The following is a 27,621-nucleotide window of genomic DNA, read 5'->3' as shown; positions in this document are numbered from 1 at the left end:
TTGCATACTTTCAGTAAGGGGATTTATGCCTCGAGATTCTCCATTTTACTCCTTTAATAATAGATGCCCAATGACGCCACAATGTCACCTACACTCACTCCTGTTGCTGTGCTGCCGTCAACGCTCTTCGTCCTTGGACTCCTTTTACCCTGCAACAACAACTCCAAACCCCTGAAATCCAGGGCTATTAAATGACTGTTGTGTTATAAATATGGTGAGAAGTTATTGCCAGAATGTCTTCCCGGGAGGATACATAATGTCTACCCTTCCTCCTAAGGTTCCCAGCAACAAATTGAGGCACGATTGTGCCATAGTTTACCTGGGGAGAACCAAAGAGTTTGTTGGGCTTCCTTATAGAGAGCATGGATGAGGAGTTGCCTATGGGGGAGTGGTTATCTCCCCAACCACAGGCTGCCCCTCGAAAACTTTTACCCAGAAGAGCTGAAGACTTCCTCAGAGCCTCATAACGGGAGCCTCGTGCTCTAGTATACATGCTCAGCATATATACCCAGTGTATATACTCTAGCCCCTCCCCTGGGCGATGTGCAACCGAGGCAGAGTTGCATACAACACAAGGTAGGGATGCCGGATGCTCTAGTGGGGATCTTATGACCCTCGCTTCCCCAGCCCTCCACCAGAGGGTCTGAGCAGCCCACTGGATCATCTGGAACGATCCTTTTGCAACTGAATTCTCAAGACGCTTGGCCCAGAGGTTACTCAGTCACAGAAGAAGTTCGTGTAGAGCGCCACAGAGATGATGGCTTCAGGATCATACAGTACGTCTATTCTCCCTACCATCTGTTTTTATGTTAGAAATTCATCTTCGAGGAACCGTCTTCAGACGCGTTTGCATCAGTTACCACGGTTTTACATGTCTCCCACATATTTACACCGTAGCCTAGGCTTAGGTTTTTCTAAACCTACTTTGTTTAGTGTTCCTGAACGCTTCAACCTCCCTTCTGGCCCACCTAACAGAGAGGTAGGGGAGAAAGATGGTTGATAGGACAAGGGGTTGCGGACACGTTTAGAAGTAGTTCTTTGGGGGCGATTCCAATCTTCATTGTCAGGATCTCAGCAGCCCCGCCCAATAGCAAACACCAAACATGAATCAGTAGCAACGGCGTGATTCAGCAGAAACCACAAGGCTCCACCGAATTGGCACGAGACAGCGGAAGCAGCAGGAATCAACGGGAATACCACGAGAAGTTCTCTGGCATGTTTCTCTCTACGAAGCCAAGGCGAGCCAAAGATCAGTGAAGACCAGCAAGCGTTGAAAGGCGTCGCAATGCAAGAGCAACCTTTCGCTGTATATGGGGTTCCATTTATACTCTTTCCAAATATCAGGCGCCCTCTCAAGCCTCCACTCCAGCAAAGCATCCTCTCGCAAGACAGCCTGTAGGAAAAACATCTCGCGGCACATCCCAGTTTCCAAAGAAACCAGAGATTGCCACTTCGCTGTAGTAATGCTTTTCAGGTTGTTTTCGGAATACTGATTTTGACTGTTTCAAGTCACATGTTTCTCACAGCACTTTACATCTACGTGTACACATTGATAGATTAATCTGTTTGTGCAGTTCATAACCCATGTACCACCCCTCATCCTTCATTTCCTTTCTTTCTACATTTTTTTTTTAAAGTGTCTTGTAACTCAGCCTTCAGGAATTCGCAATGTGGTTCAGGCTGGCCTTGAACCCACGATTTTTCTGCCTCCACCTCCAGAGAGTGTCTGATTACAGGCATGTGTCACTGTGTTCTGTACCTTCCAAAGAAATGTTTGGATGTTTAAAACAAAATTATACTTAACCATACATTTGCCAAATATCATTGTTTTCCAGGCAATCTTTTTTTTTTAAACTAGATTCCACTGATTTGTTTAGGAATCAAGCAATCCAAATAGATCTCCCATTTTGTGTCCAACATGTTATTATCATTACTAACATATGTACCCTTTAACCCTCCACCTAAGATGTGACTGAGGAAGCCCAGAGATGCCACGTTAAAAGGCTTCATGAAGTAAATGAGACTGGGTTGGAGTGACGGCTCAGAGATTAAGAGCTGTAGTTACTGTTGCAGAGAACCTGGGTTCAATTTCCAGCACTGCTCACAAGTGCCTGCAACTCCAGTTCTCGGGATCTGATGCCCTCTTCTGGCCTCTGTGGGTACTGCATGCGTAGGGAACAGAGGCGCCAAGTTGGGAAGGGGTATAGACGTAAAATTAAAAATACATTTTTTAAAATTAAAGTAAATGGGGGTTGGGGATTTAGCTCAGTGGTAGAGCGCTTGCCTAGGAAGCGCAAGGCCCTGGGTTCGTTCCCCAGCTCCGAAAAAAAGAACCAAAAAAAAATTAAAGTAAATGAAATCGGCCCATTAAAGAACACAAGGAAAGAGGAGCTTATCGAGAAAATAACAAGGAAGAGTCAGGGAGGTAGAAAACACAATAGGAACAGAGTAGACAGTGAAGCCCCGAGGATTAGATTTCGTCTGGGGTGGCGGTGGGGGATGGATGGGGGGAAGGTCCTGCACTGGTTCTTGCGCATTACCAGAGAGTGATGCAGAGCTCAGGCTGAGACTGGATTTAGCACTGACAGGTTTTTGGTGCCATAGGACAATGAAATAGCAAACAGAACTAGAATTCAATTTTCTTTTCAATTACGGAAGGGGCAAACAGAATTATGCAAATCCTTTCTCGAGTTGTAGAAAGATAAACTAAATACATCTCCCTGGTGAACGAGTTTTTAAATTACCTTCATAATGCTGAGCTGCGTGGACGCTAGAATAATTATAGAAGAATGAGCCAGTCGTCGTTTTAGTCTTTTCTCAGGAGCCCATTTGGTTCTTATTTTTGCAATCTGATATTTTTCTGTTCATTTCAAATTTGATTTTTCATTTTATAAAATCTGCACAATTCTGATATATTAAAAGAGTTGTAATTCTCTTTTACAGGTTCTCTCTGACAGCCAAAGCAAAGAAAGAGAAGGTAAGGATCTTTAATGGGCTGTTTTCCTGTTTATGCTATTGTTGTTCTATTGTTACTGTTTGAAATACAAATTGTTACTGTTTGACTCTGGCCAAATCGCTGTAATCTAAGCCCACTGTGAGTGTTGGGATTGTTGTAGAAAGCAGGTGGCCATGGGATGACATGAAATTGGGAAGCGCCCCATATCCTGAACACTGGATCACTTCATGTTGTCTGCCTCTAGTCCACATGCTGCTGGGATTTCTGTTAACCCCGACTTCATAATGTTGGTTTCACACAGAAAGGAAGTGCCTTGTATAACTAGTCATTATCCTGAAATGCACACTATAGATTAAGAATTGTGTATAAACATTTATCCAAACAAAGAGGGAAAAAAAGCCCTCTCAAGAATGAGACGTGTATGAGGATGGAAACAGCCATTGGTGTGGCCTTTGCTTTGGAAATGCTCCTGTGTAAATCCAAGTATCCTGTCTTAGCTTATTGACTTATTAATGACTTGGTGAAAGGATAGCTCATCCCTCTCTGGTCAGTGCTTCTCCCACCCTTCCTGCAGATCTTGCTTTCCTCTTGGTTTGGGCAGTTCTTACAGATGTACCACTCTGAAAGCCTGGCCCCACTGGTCCTGATCTAACAAGCTCATTTATGTTCTCACATGGAAAAACATAGCACCGGTGAATCCACGGCGAACCTTCTTCCCCTTTCTTCAGGGTCACCGTTTCTAGACTGAGTATCGAGAGTAAACCCCTCTGAGATTTTATCACAGAAATATGACTTTGAAATAACCATGTCAAATAATTCTGCATAATAAGCTGGTAAACATGGTTATTTTCACTTTTGCATACCCATTTCGTACCATCTACTGAGAACCAAGTCTAGCTCTTGTGGCGGTCTGAATATGCTTGGCCCACGGGAAGTGGCTCTATTAAGAGGCATGGCCTTGTTGGAGGAAGTGTGTCACTGTGGAGGCGGGCTTTGAGGTCTGCAGTGCTCAAGCTCTAGCCACTTAGAATGGAAGACAGTCTCCTTCTGCCTGTCTTCAGATCAAGATGCAGAACTCTTACCACCTTCTCCAGCACTGTGCCTGCCTGGATGCTGCCATGCTTCCTGCCACGATGATGATGGACTAGCCCTCTGGAACTGTAAGCCAGCCTCCAGTTAAACACTTTCTTTTATAAGACTTGCCTTGGTCACGGTGTCTGTTCACTGCAGCGCTATATTCACAAACTCAAGATCTCTGCTTCAGTTCTTGTTAGTATCTGGCTAAATGAAAATAGGCATTATTTCAGAGAAAGAAAAGAGCTTTGGAAGTCCCTGAAAGGAGGTAACAGGAGCTTTGTTTCCCGAATAGTCCTGTGATCCTACATTTCAGTTACCTATGGTCAGTCATAGTTCGATATTTTTGTGGGCAATTCCATCACCAAATGTTTGCATGTTTTGAACCATACACAATTGTGAGTTGTAAGAGGATCTCTTGTGTGTCTCTACACTTGGGCTAAATTGTGGGTCGTTCTTTTGTCCTTTGTATCCACAGTACACAACACCCTCCTGTTTGTCACTTAGTAGCTTTCTCAACCCTCAGCTTGATGGTCAGGAGGGTATTGCAGCCCTTGGGGTCACAGGACCATCATTTTCCTTCACAATGGCCAAACATCATATAGCAATATCAGCAATTTTACTGTAACATACTGGTGTAATTGTTGTATTTTATCATCACTCATTACTATTAATCTCTCACTGTCTTCTTGTCAAACTAAGCTTCATCACTGTCGTGAACATACAGAGAGATCATTGGGTACAGCCATGATTTCAAGCAATTTTTGGTCTTAGATCATCCCCCCCACACAAAGAAAAAGGGAGGTCCGCTGCTTCCAGCTCCCTGGAAATCTCTATGCTAAACTGTCAGGCAAACTGACTGGCTGGAACCTCACCAGGGAGGGGCTTCGGGGGCTTCAGGGCACAGCAGCTGCCCTGCTAAAACCGCCAAATGGGTCTGCTCCTCCAGAGGCGTGAAATGCCTTCCTGCCAAGCGTACACTCTCGTGTTTGAGTTTTAACTGTGTTTTCGCCCTCAGCCACATGTTACCTAAGAAGGAGACAGGAAAAACTCTTTTAAAAGTGGATGATGTCCCAAAAGCAAGTCCCATCAGCATCAGAGAGCTCTGTGTTCCATCTCTCTTGGAGACGTGGGTTCAAGGATGCTTTACCCCTGGGACACCCGAATGCGCAGCCTGGAGGCTAAAACGCCCGAATGTGGAGCCCGGAGGTTTTTAAACACGATTCTGGAAATTTCCTAATGAGACTTAGACAGATGTTTTTATAAGCACATTCAGCTTGTTGCTGCGGAAGACTGTTTTCGCTGTGCAGAGTCTGTGGTTGGGAAAGCAAAAAGCAGTTCAAGAGGGACTGGAAACCATGTGCGCTTTCCTAGCCAGTGAAGCATCCTTGGGGCGATCCAGCGGTGGGGGAACAGTCCCGGGGGGTGGGGACATAGGAGCCATCTGTACTTTTAGGTAGCATGGGGATCAGTCTGGTAAAGTTTAAATCCGTTAGCTGCTTAGCCAAGCACCTGTTTAGTGTTTCATTTGGAAGGGGGGATGAGGACTAAGCAAGAAACCCAATAAATAAATATTGGGGTAAAAATGTTGGCGAACCATGTCTAGGGCAATTTTTGCCCATGTTTAAGTGGACAAGAGTTTCTGAATCCTATCTAAAACTTCCCGAATACACAAGGTTCCAAGCTTATTTTTTAAATGAAGTTTTACTCATGCTTGACGCTTACCTTTTATCATAAATTATTTCTACATTAATCTTGATGGGCATCCCTTCTTGTTGTTTCTAAACTGTGAAGTCAGTGCATTTTATTCTGACCCTCCCTCCTTCCTTGTTCCTGGTGCTCTTCCGGTTTTACCTAAGACCTGAGGACAGCCATGACAGGAGGATATAATCAGGATGCTAACGCAGTGTTTGTCCCCATGCCTTGACACCTGCTGATCCTTTCCAATATTTCAAAGCTGCCCCCTCTGGGTTTCCTCTGGTCTCCTTCTCTAGCCTGGGGTGAGAGTGGAGCCACACACGCAAGAGCTGTCTGTAGCAGAAAGCACAGGGAACCCAGTGGTCAACAAGCATGCACTGTTTCCTCTCCTAGGGAGCAGGAGCACAGCGCCTAAGGTCCGCGGGAACCGGAAGACCTCAGGCTGGGTACCGCAGTGATTAACGTCCGCGGGAACCAGAAAACCTCAGCCTGGGTACCGCAGTGATTGTGTGTAGCTTGCTTCACTCTAAGCTTGTCGTGCAGTGGTTTTTGTTAGAGAAAACCTAGCAGTGAATGGTCCGATCAGTACGAACAGAAGCATGCATGAGCTCTTTGTTTCCACTTCAGTAGAATTGGTGACAGCACCTGAGCCCGAGTGTCTCCCCCTTTGTATTCGCTCCGACTTACAATTCCGACCCCACCTCACATCTTTAAGTGTTGGTCGAGCATCCTATGTCCCCAGTCCTGTTCAGAGAAGATAAATAAGATAAACCATTCGTCTTTCAAGCGTGCCTAAGGTCAGTCTTCCCTAGAGCTTTCTTTGGTGAAGTCAGAAGTTTTCAGTAGAGCGCTGACTGCTTACTAGAATACAGCAGCCTAGTAAGCTCTCAAAACTGGTTTTCTTGTGGCTGTGCAAAGAAAGCCAATCGTGGTTCTGTGGTGATAGACCCAAAGGGGCCACAGCAAAGGAAGTAACGTGACAGAGGGGTCTTATATCTGATTAGAACGAGTGTGAAATCTGTCTTGATATCCAAGTGCCACACGAGGCCTCACAGTGTGCTGGGTCAAGTTGAGTACAACGTTCTCCATGTTTGAGTCAGGTCAGTTTGTTCCGAGTGCTCAACTCTTGCCCTGGGGAAACTTCCGACTTAAATGTGGATGGGGGAAGAAAGGAGGGTGCTTTTAGTCCACTACCCCTACCCTTGGCAGTCAGAATCTACTGTCTTCTGTACAGAATTCCACAAGTCTCCCGAGAGTCCTGGGGAGAGGGAGAAACAGAGAAAGTCGCTCAGCAAAGACAACATATTTATTGAACATCAGGGTCTCCGGGGGCTTATGCCTGGCTGTTCCCTCTGCTTCACAGGTGGGCAATTTAAAAAAATTATTAATTTATTTTCTTATTTTACATTCTTACTGAAGTTTCTCCCTCCCTCCTCTCCTCCCGGTCCTTGCCCCACTTCCCCTCCCCCACTATCCACTCCTCCATTTCCCTTCAGAAAGAGGAGGCCTCCCAAGGATATCAACCAGCAGTAAGACGAGGCACATCTCTGGCTGAGGCTAGATGAGGAGGCATTCCAGAGGAGGGAAAGGTCCCAAAGGCAGGCCACAGAGTCAGAAACAGCCCCTGCGCCCACAGTTCGGAGTACCACGTGAAGACCAAGTTATACAACTGTAACATATGTATGGAGGGCCTAGGTCACTCCTCTGCAGGCTTCCCGGGGTGAGCACCCTTAGATCCAGGCTAGTCAAGTCTGCGGATTTTCTTGTGGTGTCCTTGACCCCCATGCCTCCTACGATTCTTCCTCCCCCTCTTCTGCAGGATTCCCCAATCTCCGCCTAATGTTTGGCTGTGGGTCTCTGCATCTGCTCCCATCAGTTTGTGGGGCAAAGCCTCTCTGCTGACAGCTGGGCCAGGCTCCTGACTGCAAGTGTAGCAGAATATCTCTTACCCAACACAGATTGGCCTCCTCCTCATGACGCTCAAATGCTACAGGCTTTAAAAGCCTGCTGTTCATTTCTCTCTCTCTCCCTCCCCTCTTCTCTCTTCTCTCCCTTTGCACAAGGAGGTTTGCTGTTCTATCCCTCAAGCCCATCGGACAGCTGCTACACAGCAGGGTCTCAAAAGAAACATTTGCTGATCTTCTTTTCATATTGGTACAGTTTGGGGACGGGGAGGGTATGTTCAACGGTGCCATCTGTATTCATAAACGAATGAAGCCAAGGCTGAAATAATTCAGTTGAATAATAAGAACAAAAGGAGAACAGTATTCTCCCTTAAGAGGTTTGTAGTTAGTGAAGAACGAGATTCCAGAAAGCTGATACACAGAGGCATTAAGCACACACACACTTTCTCTTGTCTTTCTGCTGCTATCTGGAGTGTGACCCTAAGAGAAGGGGTGGGATTCTTAACGTTATGCACACTGTAACATTTCTGGGATGATGTCTGATGAGCTCTTCCTTATATGTTCCCTTTAAATCGCAACTGTTGATAAAGGAATACATTCCAGGGCTGGGGAGATGGCTCACTGTCAAAGTGCTTAGATCCCCAACACCACAAATAAAATAAAATAAAATATCCAGGAGGCCCGATGGTACAGTTACAATCTCAACATGTGGGAGACAGAGACAGGAGGGTCCAGGGGACTTGCTGTGGCACCAGTGAGCTTCAGGTCCAATGAGAGGCTCTGCCTCAGAAAATAAGATAGGCCAAGCCTACTTATGGTTGTATGCTCCACCCTAAACCAGGTATTTATACCAACGCTCCCTAGGCTCATGGAACACTGCAAAAGAGGGGGCAGTTAGAATGTGAGAGTTGGAAGGTATGGAGAAGGGCGCCAAATGCTGTCTTCCAGGTACAGCATTGCAAGCCACTGCAGTGAATAGCTCTCAACAACTGTTGGCCACAGTGGGTCTGCATAGAAGAGGGTCTACCAACAACCAGGCATGAAACTGAGGCCCAGAAGGCTCTACTCCATGCTGTCAAATGTTGTCCACAAATAGATTCGGTGAATGGAGGGGTTCTTGCCTTCATTGACCTACTAGTGACCATGCTAGGCTCCAGAGGATGACCCTTGTTAAGCTAAGTGGGTCACAAAACCAAACTAAAGAGTCATGAATCTGGGAAAGGGACAGCTGGGGTGAGGTGGGGGAATTGATAAGGGTAGGAGGAGGGAGACAAGAGAGGATGAAGGACAAAGTAACCAGAATGCATTATATATACATATAAAATTATGAAAATACTACAATTTAATTGAAATAAAAAGGTCACCTCCTCTAGAGACATAATGTGGAGTGACTGAGGAATACACCTGCCATCAACCTCTGGCCTCCATATGAACATACTATATACACACATGCATGCACAACAGGCACACAGGCACATATATGTACACCCGTGTATTCTGGACACTATACAGAATCCATAGAAGAGGTCTGAACTTAACCCAGTGTGTCTCAGAAGGCCACTATAGCAGAGCAAACCGAGTGCTAGTAATCGTACCTGGTTTCTCTCTCCAGTGCTATTCTGAGAGTGGAGACCAGTTTGCCACAAAGCGGGGGACCTCAAAAGGACACCATCCTGACCAGACAGCAGGAAAGCTGTGTCTGGAAAGGTTTTTGTTGGCAACAAGGAAACAATACTATTGTACTGGCTGGTTTTGTGTGTCCACTTGATACAAGCTGGAGTTATCACAGAGAAAGTAGCCTCCCTGGAGGAAATGCCTCCAGGAGACCCAGCTGTAAAGCATTTTCTCAATTAGTCATCAAGAGGGGAGGACCCAGCCCATTGTGGGTGGTGTGGTCCTGGGATGGTGGTCCTGGATTCTATAAGAGAGCAAGCTGAGTAAGCCAAGGGAAGCAAGCCAGTGAGTAACATCCCTCCATGGCCTCTGCATCAGCTCCTGCTTCCTGACCTGCTTGAGTTCCAGTCCTGACTTCCTTTGGTGATGAACAGCAATGTGGATGTGTAAGCTGAATAAACCCTTTCCTCCCCAACTTGCTTCTTGGTCACGATGTTTTGTGCAGGAATAGGAACCCTGACTAAGACAACTGTATTGTTAAAGACAACTGTATTGTTGATCTTTAGACGATCAACAATTCCTCCAGTGAAAACTGGAGCATCGGTGCGCTCTGTTGCCTGAGCTGCCTGCTGCAGTGTGCAGACCTCAGCAGAGAAGGATCTTTCTGGACTCCTTGTCTGTCTTGCAACCAGAAGGAGAAAAATAACAATTTTCTAAACAACATCATGATTTTTTTTCTTGATATCTTTAAAAAAAAAAACCCACTTTTATTCTGGTGTATTTATTTATTTATTTATTAAATTATAAACAATGTTTATGACAAGGCATTTCATTCTTAGGTTCTGTAGCATTTTAACAGTTTATAACTAGAGTAGAAATAAGCCAATACTTGTACTGTTGGTCTTCAAATGAAATCTCTGTATTAGAGAAAATAAAAGTTAAAAAGCAGCAATGAATTTGCTGTTGAAATTGCTGTATTGTAGTCAAACACACAGCCTGAAGTTGTCATTTGTATATCACAGTCGTCTCTCTCTGTGCTTTTAACATGAGTGTGTAGCCCCACACAAATCACCCATCATATTGATGATGGTTTTTCTACAGAAAAATGATATGGACATGCACTGATCTCTAGCAATGAGTGCAATCTTACATCGTCTAGGTTCAGCCTGTTTTGTGAAGTTCTGCCTTCCCTGGGTAGCTTTGCAACCGGATGGCTGAAAATGGGGATCCTTTAGGAGCTAAGCATATAAAAAGAAGGGGAAATGGGATGGGAAGTGAGTGTAAGAAAGGGAGGGGACAGGAGGGGAGGAGAGGAGAAAGAAGAAGAGGGGAGGGGAACGGAGTCAAGGGAAGGAAGAGAAGGAGAAGGGAGGGGAAAGAAGAGAGGGAGAAGGGAGGGGAGGGAAGAGAGGGAGAAGGGAGGGGAAAGAAGAGAAGGAAGAGGAGAGAGGAAGGAGAAGTAAGCAACTGAAGGAAAGTAGAGGGAAGGGAAGAGGAGGGGAGGAGGAGGGAGAGAGGGGAGGGGAAGGGAGGAGGGGAGGGAAAACTTTCCCCACACATTTTTCAGAAAATAATCACTGAATGCTAAATTATTCTAATTTGTACCTTTTGGCAATATCTTCCAACTCTCAAACGGTTGGCTCTCTTCACATGCATTCATCTTTCCCTCATCGACTCTGATCAACATGCTGCCCTGTTCTCCTTCAAAGACCCCAAGACAAACAAGGTCTCCACCCCCTGAGCCCCAGCACTCTCCCAGGGATTCAGTATACCTCTGCTGAACCAGTCAGCTCTGTTATAGGGCCTCTGTTGTTGGCCCTATAACACCCTGGCTTAGTAAGAGCGCTCCCCTACAACAAATACCAATGCTTAAGATCTTTGGGTCACCGGTGCCAGCGACATAATTTGACCCTGATACACTTTTTAAAAAATCATTTATTATTTCTGTTACTGTGTGTGCATGATGTTGGGGGCACGTGGGTCGTGACAACATAGGTAGGGGTCAGAGGGCGACCGTGTGGGGTTGTTTCTCTCCTTCCTCTTTCCAGGTCAGCCTCAGGTCGCAGGGCTTTCACGATGTGCCTTCCGATCCACTTTGCTGGCTAAAAACTATTCACTTAATATGTATAACAAGCCCGTGATATGAACACTATAACTGTTATCTCGATGTCACAAAAACTGAGATTAGCAGACTTCAGTTGGCTTCCAGCTTTCACACATTTGTTAACTGGCAGACAAAACCCGAGGCCAATTAATTTTAATTACGTTTTATTTTCAGCCAGACACATTAGATATCATCATATTATATAATCAAAATAAAAATGTCTGAGCTACTTCTCAACCTCTTCTTTATGCTAAGTATTTAAAATATGGGAGATCTTACACTTCGTCTCTAGCCACCTTTCTGATACTACTGTTACTACCAGTGATGCTACTGCTTGGTGGGACTCTGAGATCATGGCGTGGCTAGAAAACTCACATGTCAGGAATGGTAGGACCTTTCTCTCCGTCCTTTGATTTAAAATATTTGCATGTCTTACAGACTTCCTTAAAGCATTTATTAATGATATTTTATCTCTCACTTGAGATCTTACATGCATTTCTGCAGTGTATCTTGATTACATCCTCTGACCATTTCCCCCTCTCAATTCCTTCCCACTTATATGTGCATGATGTATATATGTATACACACACACACACACACACATACACATACACACACACGCCCTACTGAGTACAATCAGTGTTACCTGTAGGTATATGATCTGATACAGAGCCTTCCACTGGGAAGCATTCAACTCCATTCAACAACCTGCTCCCAACACACACACACACACACACACACACACACACACACACATGCACACACACACGCACACTTACTCTCCCTCCTGCGACAACCATCCACTGCCAATTGTGCCTCAACTAGAGGTGGATCCTCAGGAGCTCCTGATCATGGGTTTCCTTTGTTTCTCTTTTAAAATACACTCTTCATTTTGGTTGACACTTCCTCTGTCCCCCGGTTCTCTCATCCCCCACCCCTTTAATAACCTTCTCCCCCAAATGGCCCCTTTCTATTCGTTCCCTTCACATGTGCTCCAAGTTAAACACACAGAACAAAAAGAACTGAGCTAGGACCCAGGTCTGGGGGAGAACACGCAGTGTTCAATGTTTGTCTTTCTGGGACTGAGTGACCCCTCTCAGATAAAAACCTCCAGCTCCATCCATTTACCCGGACTTCTTTATTCTTTATAGTTGAGTAATACCCAATTGTACTACATTTTCATGACCCATCTTTCCAATGGCAGATATCAGCATTTGCTGGCAATCCTTCTCCATAATCCAAAATGTTGTCTTTATACTTGACATTTACTAATATAAAACTACTCCCCACCATGTGCTTTTCAGAAGGAGATCACACGGGTAACAGAGGTGGAGTCTTACATTTGAGTCTCGGTCAAGTCCCTCGTCAAGGCACTGATACATTCAGCCCTCGTTCCTCATTGTGAGTGCTGAGTGACAACTGCCCCCTTGGCATATTTATTATGTGGTTAAATGAAGTGACAAATGGAGAATGCTAAGATGGTGCTGGCCCTGGGTTGGTACGTGGAGCCATCGCTTACACTATGATCAACAGTGCTACACAAAGCTGTCTCCTGTCCCACTTTTATCGACTGGGTATGAAATCATGCATGGCAAAGCATTTTAAGAATGAATAAATACGTCACCCTTAAAATGATGGAGGGAAGACATCTAGCTCATTCTCTATGGGTAATTTGGATAAACTCCATTGTGTCCTCAGATATAAAATGTGAAAATGTTCCATTATAGTGACAGAAGTCCTTCATATAACACCGCCCGTAGTGAACTGCCCAATAAGAGCTTATTCACTGACCTTTGGAATTAATTTACAACTGGTGAAGACATACCACAATAGAACGCCTCTAATGTAATAAGTGAAACGAAACAGAAATGTTCATGATTAAATGAGCATGTATTTAATATCTAGTGTCTCCACCTTCGATAGAATGAAGTGATCTGGTGCATAACATGACTGGTATGCATTCAGAGGAAGTAAACATATAAGGAGTGTTCTGTGAAAGCCATGGAAATGAGAATGAATACATTGTAATGACACAGGATTGGTAAGGAGAGAAAGCAGATGAATCAGGGTTTCAGGTACTGGGATAGTTAGTCTCCTGCATCATAACATGGGCAGGGAAGGAGAACCTCTACTATAATAATGTAGAGAACAATTGGATAAATGATCAATGGGAACAGTTCAGGAACACCCAAATAAGCCAATGATCAATGAGCATATCTAACAGTAATTAAGAATGATGTAACAAGAATGTGGATATTTAAACATGATTAAAAAACAAGCAACCACCAACAGAATGTATAGTAACACCCTAAACAGAGTCCAGTACAGAGTGTCATCATCCTTGGTGATGTGAATGAGGGGACTTCACTGAACAAAATGACAATCTAGAGGATAACACCGTGGCTGAGAATTGTATTAAGGCCATGTATGCAGAGTGGAATTAGAACCTAGTGCAGGGAGCTCAAATGACAGCTCACGAAGCAGGGAATTTGGAAATCATAGAGAATGTATGGCAGTGCACTGCACAGTCCCGAGGTTTCCAGTCAGGACAGACTCTGGCCACGAGTTCTAACAGATATGAATCCTCACACTGAGAACCCTCCCTGCTTCCCTCACATGCGCTCATTCAGGAGGCTCTCCAGAGGAAACTGCTGACCAAGAGTGGAAGGCACCCTAGCCATTTGCGGCTTCTCACACCCACTCCCTAATGTGACTTGAGGTGAGGTTGCTCCTGGAGTAGGCCTGGGCACACATTTTCTTTGTGGTCCTTCAGCTGTTTGCTGCCTACCTTGGTGTGCCATTGGCAGTCAGTTCCTACATAGCAACGTTCCCCTCCCCCTTCACAGGAGAGCTTCCAAGACCATCTGTGCCTGCCTGAGACAATAGAAAACACGGACCCCCACTAAATCATGTTTTCTTCCCATATACATCATACTTTGATAAACTTTGACAATAAATTAAGTACAGAAATTTAGAACAATTACAAGCCCTGGAATATGACGGTTACACTTTGCCCCTCTGGCAAAGGGCGTCTGGAGAATAGTTGCGTCACTAGTACTGCTTTCACACTACCGTTGACTGTGCATGATTAAAACTGAAGACAATGAGATCTCAGAGAGGAGGGTCTACTGGGTGATGCTTGTTTTAAACCAAGATCTTCACATTGACAGCACAAATGTTGTCCTTTGTTTAAGAGTTTTGATGATGTTGACTCTCCTGGTATCCAATATTAGTTCTAGAAGTCACACAAAAATCAACACAGCCATTAGTTACCACACCTCAAATTGGCAGAATCTGGGCAGGGTTATGATTCACCTTTGAGAGTCATCTCATGATTTGGGGAGCAAACCACATTGTTCTCTGGCAGAAAATGACCCCCCAAGCAGGCTCGTCAGGGGTGTGTCTTTTAAGTAACATTTCGAGATTTCTCAAAGGTACGACTGAGCTTTCTGATTAAACAAGATAGAAATGAACTTCTACATGTAAAAATACATCTGTATAATCTTCCCTTAGGCCTTCCTTTTCATTTTTGTGAGAAACAATTCCCTAACTCCCTGTCACCAACAGATGAAGCCCAGAACCTGCTCCCAGTAGGGTAAGGGATGCAGCTCAATGGTAGAGCACCTGGTAACAATCTACCATCCCTACTACAGCCAAACAGACACCCAGAAACAATGTTAAGGACAGAGTCTCTGCCCCCTACTCCTCATCCTCACTCTTGTCACTCCAACAAGACAGGAGAGGTCCCATTGAAGCCATAACCATTTCAGTTGCAGGGTCAACAGCACACCTTTAATCCCAGCACTCTGGGAGGCAGAGAAGAAGCTTTGTGAGTTTGAGGCCAGCCTGGTCTACAGAGTGAGTTCCAGGACAATCAGGGTTACACAGAGAAACCCTTCTTGAAAAAAAAAAGATGATAGATGATAGATAGATAGATAGATAGATAGATAGATAGATAGATAGATAGATAGATAGATGGATGGATGGATGGATGATAGAACTTTTAGGGTCAATGTTTGACAAGCCCAAAGCAGAAGAGGTCAAACACAATGCTATCCACAGAAGGCCTTGCACGGACCCTAGCGTGCACAGGTGGTAACCATATTGGTTTAGTTTCATTGTTTTCTAGTTCTCATCTCATGGTCTGAAAAAAACACTGTCCCTGAGAGCACCTCAAATGCTACACCCAGAAGACCCTTGACCAATCAGATGGCGCAACTGTCTAGAGCAGTGGTTCTCAACCTTCCTAACGCTGCAGCCCCATAGTAGAGTTCTCCATGTCTTGGCAGCCACCCACCATAAAACTATTTTCATTACCATTAACGACTGTAATCTCTGGTGTTCTAAACTGTAATGTAAGTATTTTCAGTGATAGAGTTTTGCCAAACTGGTTGTGACCCACAGGTTGAGAGCCACCAGTCTAGACAGATGCAGGAGTAGCCATAGCTGGTGAAGCAGAGAGCATGACGTCAGCATCAGGAGTATGGCCTGGAGTCTGGTTTGGGTGAAACATTGTTACATTCGTTGAGGTGTAATCCACACACCATATGATCCACCCATCCACACTATGCAAGCCAGCGTTTTTTAATTAACCCACAAAATCGCACAACCATTGCCACAATCAACTTTAAAATGTCCTCATGCCACAAGAAGAAACCTCCCACATTAGCAATCAGTCATAATCCCCATTCCCCGGCCAATGGTACGGCTCTTTGGATTTCCCCCTTTCTGAACATTTTGTATGAATAGGATCACTCTGCATATGCTGTGTCTCAATTTTTTTCTTTCTAAAAATAGTTTGTTTGCTATAGCGGGTTCGCTTCCAGTCTGCGGTTACTTGGGTTGTTTTCACCTTTTGCTACTGTAAATCACGCCAATTTGGGTTTGGGAAACTTTGGTTTTGTGTGAGCGCGCGTGCATGTGTGCGTGTGTGTGTGTCAGTCTGTCTCTGTCTGTCTGTCTGTCTGTGTCTGTGTATGTGCATGTCTGTGTCTGCCTGTCTGTCTATGTATGTGTGTCTGTCTGTCTGTCTATGTCTGTGTATGTGCATGTCTGTGTCTGCCTGTCTGTGTCTGTCTGTCTATGTCTGTCTGTCTGTCTGTCTGTGTCTGTCTGTGTCTGTTTGTATGGTGTGTTCTTCATTTGAGAGAAATGTACAATACTTGTTTTTTCTGAGCTTGTTCCATTTCCCTTAATGATGATCTTCAGACTCATCCATTTCTCTTAAAAATAAAAAAGAATTTTAGTTTTCCTCATAGCTAAAAAAAATTCTGTTGTGGAATGTCTCGATTCATCTACTGATGGGCATCTCGGTGACCCCTATCTTGGCTGCTGTGAATAACGTATGCTTCATTAGCATCCTTTGACCATATACCCAGGAGTTGTGTAGCTAGGATGTGACAGATCCACACTGGAAGGAGAGAAAGTCACAAGTGGGAGAAGGACGGAAGAGATGGGGGTTGGGGGTAGGTGACCATGCAAAGCAAGTGACATTCAAGTATGAACAGGTCAAAATGAAACCCACACACTAAGTAGGAAACATACATTTTTAGCACCCAGTTTCCCCTCTTGAAAAAAAGCCAATGGCCCAGTTAAAACAGCATCATTGCGCTCTCCTCAGATGCCCTTGCCCTCTGTGGGCTGAATTCCCTTTCCCAACCACATAAGCGCATGTGCAATGTGTTGTCTACTCCCTGTGCACGTTGCCATCTCCCCTTTCTTCAGAGCTCCCTCTCATCCTTAGGTCAGATCAAACGGAATTTGCTATCTCCCATCTGTGAGGCTTTCTCCTCAACACTCCATATAATCATTATAAGCAGTTTGATTTTCTCACTAGATCGGTCCTTGGCTTGCTTTCTTTTGTCGCCCTATTTAACACATGGTTGATTCTATGGATATGAACTGGTGGCACTGAATTAGTGACAATAGTCTTGGCTCAGACTTGTAAGAGCTTGAAGCAGTCTATAAAGACCCCCCAATGCCAAGACAAAACAAAAACAGACATTCAATAAATGGGATATTTAATCTGAATGAAAACTGCAGCCCGTGGCAAAGTACCATTCCATCCCATGCCTTTACCGTTGCTATAGCACCCTTAAGAATAGAGATAGCCAGGGAAATGCTTCAGGCTAGGAAAATGCTTTGGGGTGAATACTAGTATAACCTGTAGACTGCATGATTAAGAGTATTTTAAAGGGCTGGAGAGATGGTTCAGTGGTTAAGGGCACTGACTGCTCTTCCAGAGGTCCTGAGTTCAAATCCCAGCAACCACATGGTGGCTCAGGACCATCTGTAATGGGATCCGGTGCCCTCTTCTGGTGTGTCTGAAGACATTGACAGTGTATAAGTGTACTTACATAAAATAAACAAACAAATAAATCTTTTATCAAAAAGTACTTTAAAATCAATCTTACTAAAGATTATCCCTCACAGTTTTCATTTAAAGGAGATTAGGGATGCTTGCTTACAAACCCACAGTCAGTTTAAATTTATATTTATAAATATATAAATATATTCATATATTTTACAGTATATTACTTTTAGGAAACTGTTATTTGCAGGCATTTATGAAGGCAACTTAATACACAATCCTCTAAAATTAAAGCCCGAAACTATTCCAATGGATGAGAGGAGAGGAGAGGAGAAAGTATTGTTCCAAAGCCTATTTCTATCAAAAAATGCAGGAGAGTCTTTTCTGGAATAAGGGAGAAAATGAGAGAAGTTCTAACACCCAGGGTGGCAAAAGCCCCTGCTTACTCTGCAATATCCATGCCTTTCTTCTGCAGAGCAAGGCCCAGCACCTGCTCTGCTTAAGAATTCTCACAATTTAATTAGCATTGTAAATATCGGTTTACATAAGCTATTTCTAATAAAACTTCACAGGAGACTCTTGCTGCTCTCTGATAGTTTGAAGAATCCAAATGTTTCAACTCAGAGATGCTGCCATGAACTAGATGAAGCCACAGACATCAATTGTGGAATCAACACATCAAAGAACTGCTTCTGGGAAATCACCATTAAAAGTTAGCAAGGGAATTTCAATAAGAGTAGCTGGGACTAGAGAGCTATGGTTCACAGGAAATGTTATTAAGAAAATGAACTGTAAAATGGCCATCCTACCAAGGGCAATCTACAGATTCAATGAAATCCCAGAATAGTGAAAATAACAATAAAAGAACGGCTCAGGGAATCACCATCCCTGACCTTAAGCTCTACTACAGAGCAATAGTGATAAAAACTGCATGGTATTGGTACAGAGACAGACAAGTTGATCAATGGGATAGAATTGAAGACCCAGAAATAAAACCACACACTTAATCTTTGACAAAGAAGCCAAAAATATACAATGGAAAAAAGAAAGCATCTTCAATAAATGGTGCTGGTCTAACTGGCTGTCTGTATGTAGAACAATGAAAATAGACCGATATTTGTCACCTTGCACAAAGCTCAAGTCCAAGTGGATCGAGGACCTCAACATAAAACCAGATGCACTGAATCTAATAGAGGAGAAAGTGGGAAAGAGCCTTGAACTTATTGACACAGGGAGAAATTTCCTAAATGGAACTCCAATGACTCACACTCTTCTTGGATCTAGAATTGATAAATGGGACCTCATGAAACTGAAAAGCTTCTGTAAGACAAAGGACATAGTAAGACAAACCAGCATCCTACAAATTGGGGGGGGGGGGAAATCACTAACCCCACATTTGATAGAGGGCAAAATATATAAAGAACTCAAGAAACTAACCACCAAAAAACAAACAAACCAATAAAAAGATGGGGTACAGAATTAAACCGAGAATTCACAGTAATTCTCGAATGGCTCAGAGGCACCTAAAGAAATGTTCAAAGTCCTTAGTGATCAGAGAGATGCAAATCAAAACCACCCTGTGATTCCACCTCACACCAGTCAGAATGGCTAAGATCAAAACCTCAGGTGACAACACACATTGGTGAGGATGTAGAGAAAGAGGAAGACTCCTCCATTGCTGGTGGGATTGTAAACTGGTACAACCACTCTGGAAATCAATTTGGAGGTTCTCAGAAAATTGGAAATAGACCTACCTAAGGACCCAGAAATACCACTCTTGGGGATATACCCAAAAGGTGCCCCACCATGCCACAGGGGCACGTGTTCCACTATGTTCCTAGCAGCCTTATTTGTGATAGCCAGAAGCTGGAAACAGCTCAGATGTCCCACGACAGAGGAATGGATACAGAAAATGTGGTTCATTTACACAATGGAGTACTACTCGGCTATTAAGAACAAGGACATCCTGAGTTTTAAAGGGAAAAGGATGGAACTAGAAAATATCACCCTGAGTGAGCTAACTTAGACCCAAAAGGACATGAATGGTATGTGCTCACTAATAAGTGGATATTAGCCAAAAAAAACAAACAAACAAACAAAAAAAACCAGAATACCCAAGATACAGTCCACAGAACTCAAAAAGGTCAACAAGCTGAAGGGCCCAAGTGAGGACGCCTCAGTCCCACTTGGGAGGGAGAAGAAAGCAACAACAACGGGGAAGGGAAGGGACATGGGGATTAGGGGAGAGGGAAACATAATCTAGTATTGGGTGGGGGAGAAGGACTGAAGCCCTGAGGGCCAGCATAAAGAATGGAAACAGGTAACCTAGGGAGAAAGGAAGTTGGGAGGACCCTCCAGAATGTACCAGAGACCTGAGAAGTGAGAGACTCTCAGGACCCAAGGGGTGGGAGGTTGGGGGGCTAGAGGAAATGCCCTACAGTGGGGAGGGGGAATTTGTTGATCCCACCTCCAGCAGAAAAACAGAGCATCAAGTGAGGGGATGGGGCTGTGATCCCACAGTCAAAACTCTCACCCACAATTCTTCCTGTCTGAAAGAAATGCAGGGATAGAAATGGAGAAGAGCCTGAGGAAAAAAAGTTCCAGCCTCAGGCCCAAAGTGGGATCCAGCTCAAGGGGAGGCCCTGATACCATTACTGAGGCTATGGGGTGCTCACACAAAGGGACCCGTCATGACTGTCCTCCAAAAGACCCAACAAGCAGCTGAAAGAGTCAGATGCAGATGTGCACCAAACCAATGAACAGAAGCTGCTGACCCCTGTGGATGAATTAGGGAAAAGCTGGAGGAAGCTGAGGAGGAGGGCAATGCTGTAGGAAGACCAGCAGTCTCAATTATCCTGGACCCCTGAGATCTCTCAGATACTGGATCACCAACCAGGCAGCATATACCACTGAGATGAGGCCTCCAACACGTACACAGTCAAGGACTCTGGGTCAGGGTTTAGTCAGAGAAGATGCACCTAACCCTCAAGAGACTGGAGGCCCCAGGAAGTTTAGAAGTCGGGTGGGGGGGTGGAGGTACAGGGAGGAGGTATGGGATGTGGAATAGTTAGAGGGTGGACCAGGAGGATAATAAAATCTGGAGTGTAAAAATTAAATAAATAAATGAGAAAATGAACTATAACTGCTCAGTTGTGGTGCACGCCTTTAATCCCAGCACTCAGGAGGCAGAGGAACGTGGGTCTCTGAATTCGAGACCCAACACACAAACCAAACCACAACCACAACAGTAACAAGAACAAGAAGAAAGAAAGCAAAAGGGTTGGGGATTTAGCTCAGTGGTAGAGCGCTTGCCTAGCAAGCGCAAGGCCCTGGGTTCGGTCCTCAGCTCCGGGAGAAAAAGAAAAAAAAAAAAAAAAAACTTTAAGAAAGCAAAAGAAGGGGGTTGGGGATTTAGCTCAGTGGTAGAGCGCTTGCCTAAAAAGCGCAAGGCCCTGGGTTCGGTCCCCAGCTCCGAAAAACAGAAAAAAGAAAAAAAAAAAAGAAAGAAAGCAAAAGAAGGAAGGGAAGATGGGAGGGAGGGAGGAAGTGAACTACCCAGGTGTGTCTCTTCAGAGGATTCTAAGACTCAAAGCTGGCGGTGGAGGAGATCAGTGCTGGAAGGAGAGGGAAATCAATGCTCCGCAGGGCAGGGAGAGTTGAACTACAAAGACTCACCCTGGGGAAAGCTGGGGCTCTAGAGATGTTTGTGTAACATGATGAGATGAAGCATAGATTCCTCACTCGGGAAGGTATTTGTAACTCCAGTGAAGATAAGGGACAAGGAGGCTACAGGAAGAATGTCAGAAAGGGAACATTATAGCCCCTCCCCTCTCACTGTGCAGTGTAAAGGTCATCATTTATGCAGTCGCTCAACGTGTATTCACAAACACTCCATTATGCACCGGCTGGGTGATATCGATGATCTGTGTGCTCAGTTTCCTGTGTGCTGAAGATGGACAGTCCCGGCACCTCCCAGCATTGTCATAAGGATACAATGTATCAGAGTGTGTAAAGTTCTTAAACAGTATCCGATATATAATAGAAGATACTAAATATCTCCAAAATGTCTATCCTGCTTTGTTCCAGGTAGAGGGCATAGGATGGTAAATAAAACTGGATCTTTCATAAAGCCTACGCGCTTGCCTGGGGAAAAGAGACAAAATAAAGTGATTTCTGAGTTAAGGTGATGGCATGTCCTGGTTTGCTCTCTGTTACGGTGATAAACAATGGGATCCAAAGCAATGTTAAGGAGGAACATTTTATTTGATTTATACTTCCCAGGGCACAGCCCATCACTGAGCAAAGTCAGGACAGGAACTCACAGGAGCAGAGAGAGGAGCAGTAGAAGAATGCTGCCTCCCCCAGCATGCTTAGCTACCTTTCTTATCCGTCAGGCCTGCTCGCCTAAGCATGGCACCTATGGTGGACTGGGTCCTCCTATCTCAACAAGCAATTAAGAAAATGCTCCACAGAGCTCGCCCCGGTGGTTTGGATGGGGGTGGGGGGACGGGGACCTAGCAGGGTGGCCAGCTCAGTTACCACGCAGGCTCAGACCCAGGCCATTGAGTTGGCCCACCCCAAAATCTACATCATCTGTGAAATGTTGAAGCACATGAAAGGGCCAGTTCTGCTGATCCAAAGCTCCAGGATCTCCATGACACAGGGCAACAAGAAGCCTGACCTCGAACCAGACCAACGACTCATTGGAATGAACATTCGCAAGTGGAGATGTGTGAACAGAAGGGTATTCTGTAGGACATACCGACACACCCCAACTCCCAAGATGCAATTCTTTCTGTGCTAAGTTTTATTCTGTTTCTCTCTCTCTCTCTCTCTCTCTCTCTCTCTCTCTCTGTGTGTGTGTGTGTGTGTGTGTGTGTGTGTGTGTGTGTGTTTTATTGGGTAGGGGTGGGGGTTGCAAGGATGAAGACGAGATACAAGGAGGGGATGGGGAGAAGAGTGCATGATGTAAAACTCACAAATAATAAAAAGTTAAAAAGAAGAAAGAAAGATGCCCCACAGACGTGCTCGCAGGACACACGGACAGAGGAAGTTCTTCCATTGAGGTTTCCTCTTTCCAGGTGTGTCACACATACCATCAGGAGTAGCCACGGTATGGCCATCATGAAGACACTAAGCACTAAGGAAGAGTATGGCTGAGGCCATATGGGGGTGGGAGAGAAGGCCTCTTCACTAAGAAAACGTTTGAGCAGAGCTCTAAAGAAAACACTACACCATGTTTTGAAAATTGTCTCTGAAACAAAAAGAAAAGATTTGTGTCTCTTTATTAGGAAAATAAGTTTTGTATTTAGAACAATGGTTTGATTTATTTATTTATTTTTTTATTTTCAGTAGAACATTGTTCTAGGTTAGGCTGGGGAGAGAAATTAACAGTACAACGTGTGTACTACTCTTACTGAGGACCCAAGTTCTATTCCTAGACGTCAGGTGACTCACAATAGCCTGTAACTCCAGCTCCAGGGGAATCTTGGAGATGCGTCTGCTCTCTTGTAATATGTGAGTGCACACATGCACACACACACACACACACACACACACACACACACACACACACACATTTAAATAGATATGGAAACCCCAGAATAGAAGCCTGTGGGCCTTAGGAAGTATTTGCAATGGCCAGCAGACTGACTGACAAGCAGAACAACATGGCGGCATAGTTAGGATACGGGATTTTCACTTGCTAGACTTGGGTTCTCACTCCTGATGACCGCAGGAAGAATTACGACTTTCCTCACTAGCTTTGCGATCTTCATACTGTTTACCTGAGAAGTTAAGCAGCTTTCCTGAAGCTCAGGCTTTCTCATGTGTGTGTGGAGGGTCATGCAGCCCCCACACGCCTTGTGAGTCTGACGTGAGTAAGAGTAATTCCTGTGTGGCAGAGCTCAGCATCTGATATCAATAATAATGTTTTCTGCGTCACAGGCAATGCAAGATTGGAAGAGAAAAACAAGCTTGTTTCTGACCTGTTCCGTATCATGTTTGTGATTGGAATATTTGAATAGTGGAGAAACCACACTTACGATGACATAAGAATCAAAAGAATCAGTGCAGACCCTTTGATTTTTAGAGCAGAGATCTTGACACCCTGTCCTATGGCCCTAGACTTCTCCAGTGTTCTGTGCAGTGTTCATACAATGAATGTTCTTTGGCATATCCAGGCAAGTCATCTCTGCCTACCTGTCTGTCTGTCTGTCTGTCTGCCTATCTGTCTGTCTCAGTGTGGCTGATCCAGGCAGATCATGTGTTGTCTGTCTGTCCGTCCGTCCATCTGTCTGTCTGTCTGTCTCTGTGTGTTTGTGTCTATGCATACATATTGGATTCAGGCAGAGGAGATTAGAGTGGGAAGCAAGTAGAACTTACTCCAGCAAACTGTCACAGTCATGGCAGGCCACAGGCCTCCCTGTACAGGTGAGTCACCAGAAGAATCACAGAAGGAAATAAACCATAACTCACCCAAAGCAGCGCCTCCCCGCCACCCCAGGGAATCATAAGGGTGCTCATTCTGAAAGGCTGCGTACAGGGGTCTGCTTAGGAGAGCGATGTCAGAACTTCCTGGAGGAAGTTTTCAAACTCAGTGTGAAAACAGCCTGGTGACAGCCCCTTGTCGCAGCCCTCAGCTACTGTGACTGTGACTTATTCTTAGTCATGCCTGCAGAGTAAGGGGCATATCTGAGATTCTCTCTCTGGAACGATGCTGATTCCAAGTCACCACCCATGCATTCTAAACACTCCTGTTCTAAACCACTGTGCCATCCCCACTCTGCCCCCTTACTTTGATCGCTCCTTTTGTTGGACAACATCCTTTTTGGTCTCTTGTTTTCAGAGAAAAAGAAAATTATGCCTGGGGAAAGACTTACACCAGGAAACAAACATCCTGCTCCCTTCCTCTCTTTTTCTGATGCCTTGTTGACTTGTTTGTCTTGTACCCCCACCCATTTTGAATCTGCTGCTTACCACAGCGTGCTCTGTGACCCCCCACTTTCTTCTTCTATATTCTGGGAAGCACAGAGATGAGACGCCTTCTCCAATACCCGGGATGGGCTTGTATCTTACCTCTCTCTCAGCCTCTTCTGCGAATTGCTGAGTTATTACACTATTAAAGATGGAGTCTCGGGCATGTCTTGAGAGGACTTGAGGAGAACTGATCAGTCCTACTAATCGCTCAGTCCTACTAATAGCACTTTAGAAAGACCCTACAAGGGAGTAAAAAATTATTAAAAAAAAAAACAAAACGTTGACGAGAATTCACAGTGAATCCAAAATAGATTCTTTTACCCATACAGCAAGTAGAAGCTTGGTGCGTCTTGGTTTTACAGAGATGTAAAGTGAAGAATAACAGTGTGGCTTCTGTGGTTTGGTCCCCCATGGGCTGTAAGCTGCTGAAGAAGGTGTAACCTTAGGCCCCTTATACAGCAATGGCGCAGTGATGATGCCATGTCGGGACACCTTCTGGGATTCATGTCTGTGTTCTCTCATTTGTGACAAGATGGAGCATAAAATATTTATTTCTAGCTCATTGCCTTCCTTTTCAGAGAAAGTGTCATGGGATCTACAAGTTAATCAAAGATGAAGTGTATTGCATTGATAGTATTTTTAATATTAGCGTGCACGCCCACGATCTGAAAGTTTTCAGCGCCATATACACAATTCTTACTTGTCAGGCGTTCCCTTGGCCCCTGGTTTCTGCCAGAATTATCCTAAAAATGATTCGGTTTGAAATATCATAATTTCCAGACAATTATTCTGAAGTCTACACATGCATGCACATACAGAGACACAGATAGACACATGTACACCACACACACACACACACACACACACACACACACACACACACACAAACTTATCCTTACCAGATCCTTATTTAGAAAAATTTTCCTACATTTTTATTTTAGATTCCTTAGGATTTATTTTAACTATATGTCTAAGGGGATATGGATGTATGTATGTGTGTGCAAATACCCATAGGGTCCAGATGCGTAGCATCAGGATCTGGAGTTACAGGCAGTTGTGAGCTTTACTTTGTGGCTCCTGGGAACCCAGGTCCTCCTGCAAGAGCAGTTTGTGCTTGTGGCCACCACAGCACCGCTCCTCCTTGCTGCCCCAAAGGCTGAACTCTGACACTCTGGTCGCCAGCCCAACTTCATCCAGAAGGAAAAGGCTGTACAGCTGGCTTCCAAAACCAGCATTAAAAGGTTACTCCTGGGGTTGGGGATTTAGCTCAGTGGTAGAGCGCTTGCCTAGGAAGCGCAAGGCCCTGGGTTCGGTCCCCAGCTCCAAAAAAAAGAACCAAAAAAAAAAAAAAAGGTTACTCCTTTCACATATTCTTTTCTTCCTCTTCCTGGCATCGTAGCTATAGTGGTGATGGTGATCACAGGCACATTCTGCCTCCAGATGTGGGAGTCATACAGCTGGAGAATGAGGATGCTATCCATCATCTCTCATGTGGAAATACTGTCATCCTTTTACATGTATTCAAAGTATGAGAACATATTCTTGTACCCTCTGGCGTTTGTACTGGCCTCTAGAAGTCTTGACTGCATCACCTGCTGTTTTGAGCCTACGGTTTAATAATTTGTTGATTTTGAATTTTGGTACAATTGTTGTTTATTTATGAGAGTACCAGGCAACATTTTGACAGGTTATACGGGTAACGTTCTGGAATGTTCAGGTTGGGGTAAACACAGCTGTCTGACACCTTAAGTGATGACCATCTCTTTGTGACCGAACCGTGCATGAGGTCTTTCTCACATCGTCCCCATCTGTCGAACACCAGAACCTCTACTGCTCGTCTCTCAGCCGTCTGCCATGCTCCCTTCTATTCCCTCGCACAGACAATAGTAACCTCCATTCAGTCTCTAGGAGCTCAACTCTAAAATCTAGGTGATGTGTAAGTGACGTCATGTCATGCCTTTCTGAGGCTCAATTATTCTACTTACCATGTTGCCCATCCAGTTCAGTGTTAATATTATTAGCCTCAACCTGAAGCTAATGTATAATAACTTTATATGTTACAAAGATGGGAAATAACGGACATGAAGGACGGTGGGATAAGATTAAGACTATTCTGCTATACTGGAACAATAGGCCCTGGACCCCTCTCTGTCCAGTGCTATTTCCCTTTCAAATGTCTAAACCCGACATTTTATAATTTGGGTCTGATTATTTCTGATGATTACAACGCAGATACCAACTACCCAATCACCAGGTAACGTCTTCACCAACAGACAGAGGCATATGTCCTTTGGTCTGTCCCAACAACTTCTGCAACAGTTGTCACAGATTATTAGTCTTTAAACCGTAGAGACTCAAACCTCACTTAGTTTCAGACTTAAGGCCAGACAGAATGATGTGACAGGAAAGACGTCTCCCTTTTCTGTTGTGCTTCCCAGGAGCAGAAACTACAACTCAAAGCTCCTCAGGGAGGCTGGTGGAGCCAGTCTGCTGCAGGGAGGCCAGACGGTGAAGGGAGCATCGTTAGAGGAAGCCTTAAAGAAAGCCTGGCTCACCAGCAAAACCTTTGGGAGACGCCCCAGTTGCTACCAAAACCCTTCCTTTACCTCCCAGAAGTGCTGTAGGCTTAAAAGAAGCGATAGTTGTCCCCCCGTATCCACAGAGAACTAGTGCCCTGACTCCCATGGAGACCGACGTCTACAGAAATCCAAACCCCTTAGATAATGTATGTGGTATTTGTATATGCCTACTACAGCCCTCCTGTGCCAGTCATAAAATGTCCAGGTTGTGTAGAATATGCCGTCTAACGTAAATCGTGTGTCGGCAGCCGTGTGTCGGCAGCCGTGTGTCGGCAGCCGTGTGTCGGCAGCCGTGTGTCGGTGGTAGTCATGTGTTGGTAGTCATTCAAGGAATGCTTTTCCAAGCACATTCACTCCTGGGTCGTTTGAATCCATGGTTGGAAGGAATATGATTCCCTTAGGTC

At 44.7% G+C, this 27,621-nt stretch overlaps 1 protein-coding gene across 3 annotated transcripts in view; it reads left to right on the top strand.

The window, feature by feature from the left end:
- Stard13 (StAR-related lipid transfer domain containing 13) overlaps nt 1-27,621 on the top strand; it is a 396,060-nt gene that overhangs the window by 125,260 nt on the left and 243,179 nt on the right. For all 3 annotated transcript variants that reach the window (XM_017598426.3, XM_017598424.3, XM_063271572.1), the window contains one exon: nt 2,944-2,977. In XM_017598426.3, the coding sequence (XP_017453915.1) occupies nt 2,944-2,977 (34 nt within the window). The remainder of the gene's footprint in view (nt 1-2,943; nt 2,978-27,621) is intronic.

The sequence above is a fragment of the Rattus norvegicus genome, chromosome 12 (assembly GCF_036323735.1).
Source record: "Rattus norvegicus strain BN/NHsdMcwi chromosome 12, GRCr8, whole genome shotgun sequence".
NCBI classification, from domain to species: domain Eukaryota; kingdom Metazoa; phylum Chordata; class Mammalia; order Rodentia; family Muridae; genus Rattus; species Rattus norvegicus.
Note: the sequence above shows the minus strand (reverse complement) of the source record. Positions and strands in the feature narration are given on the sequence as shown.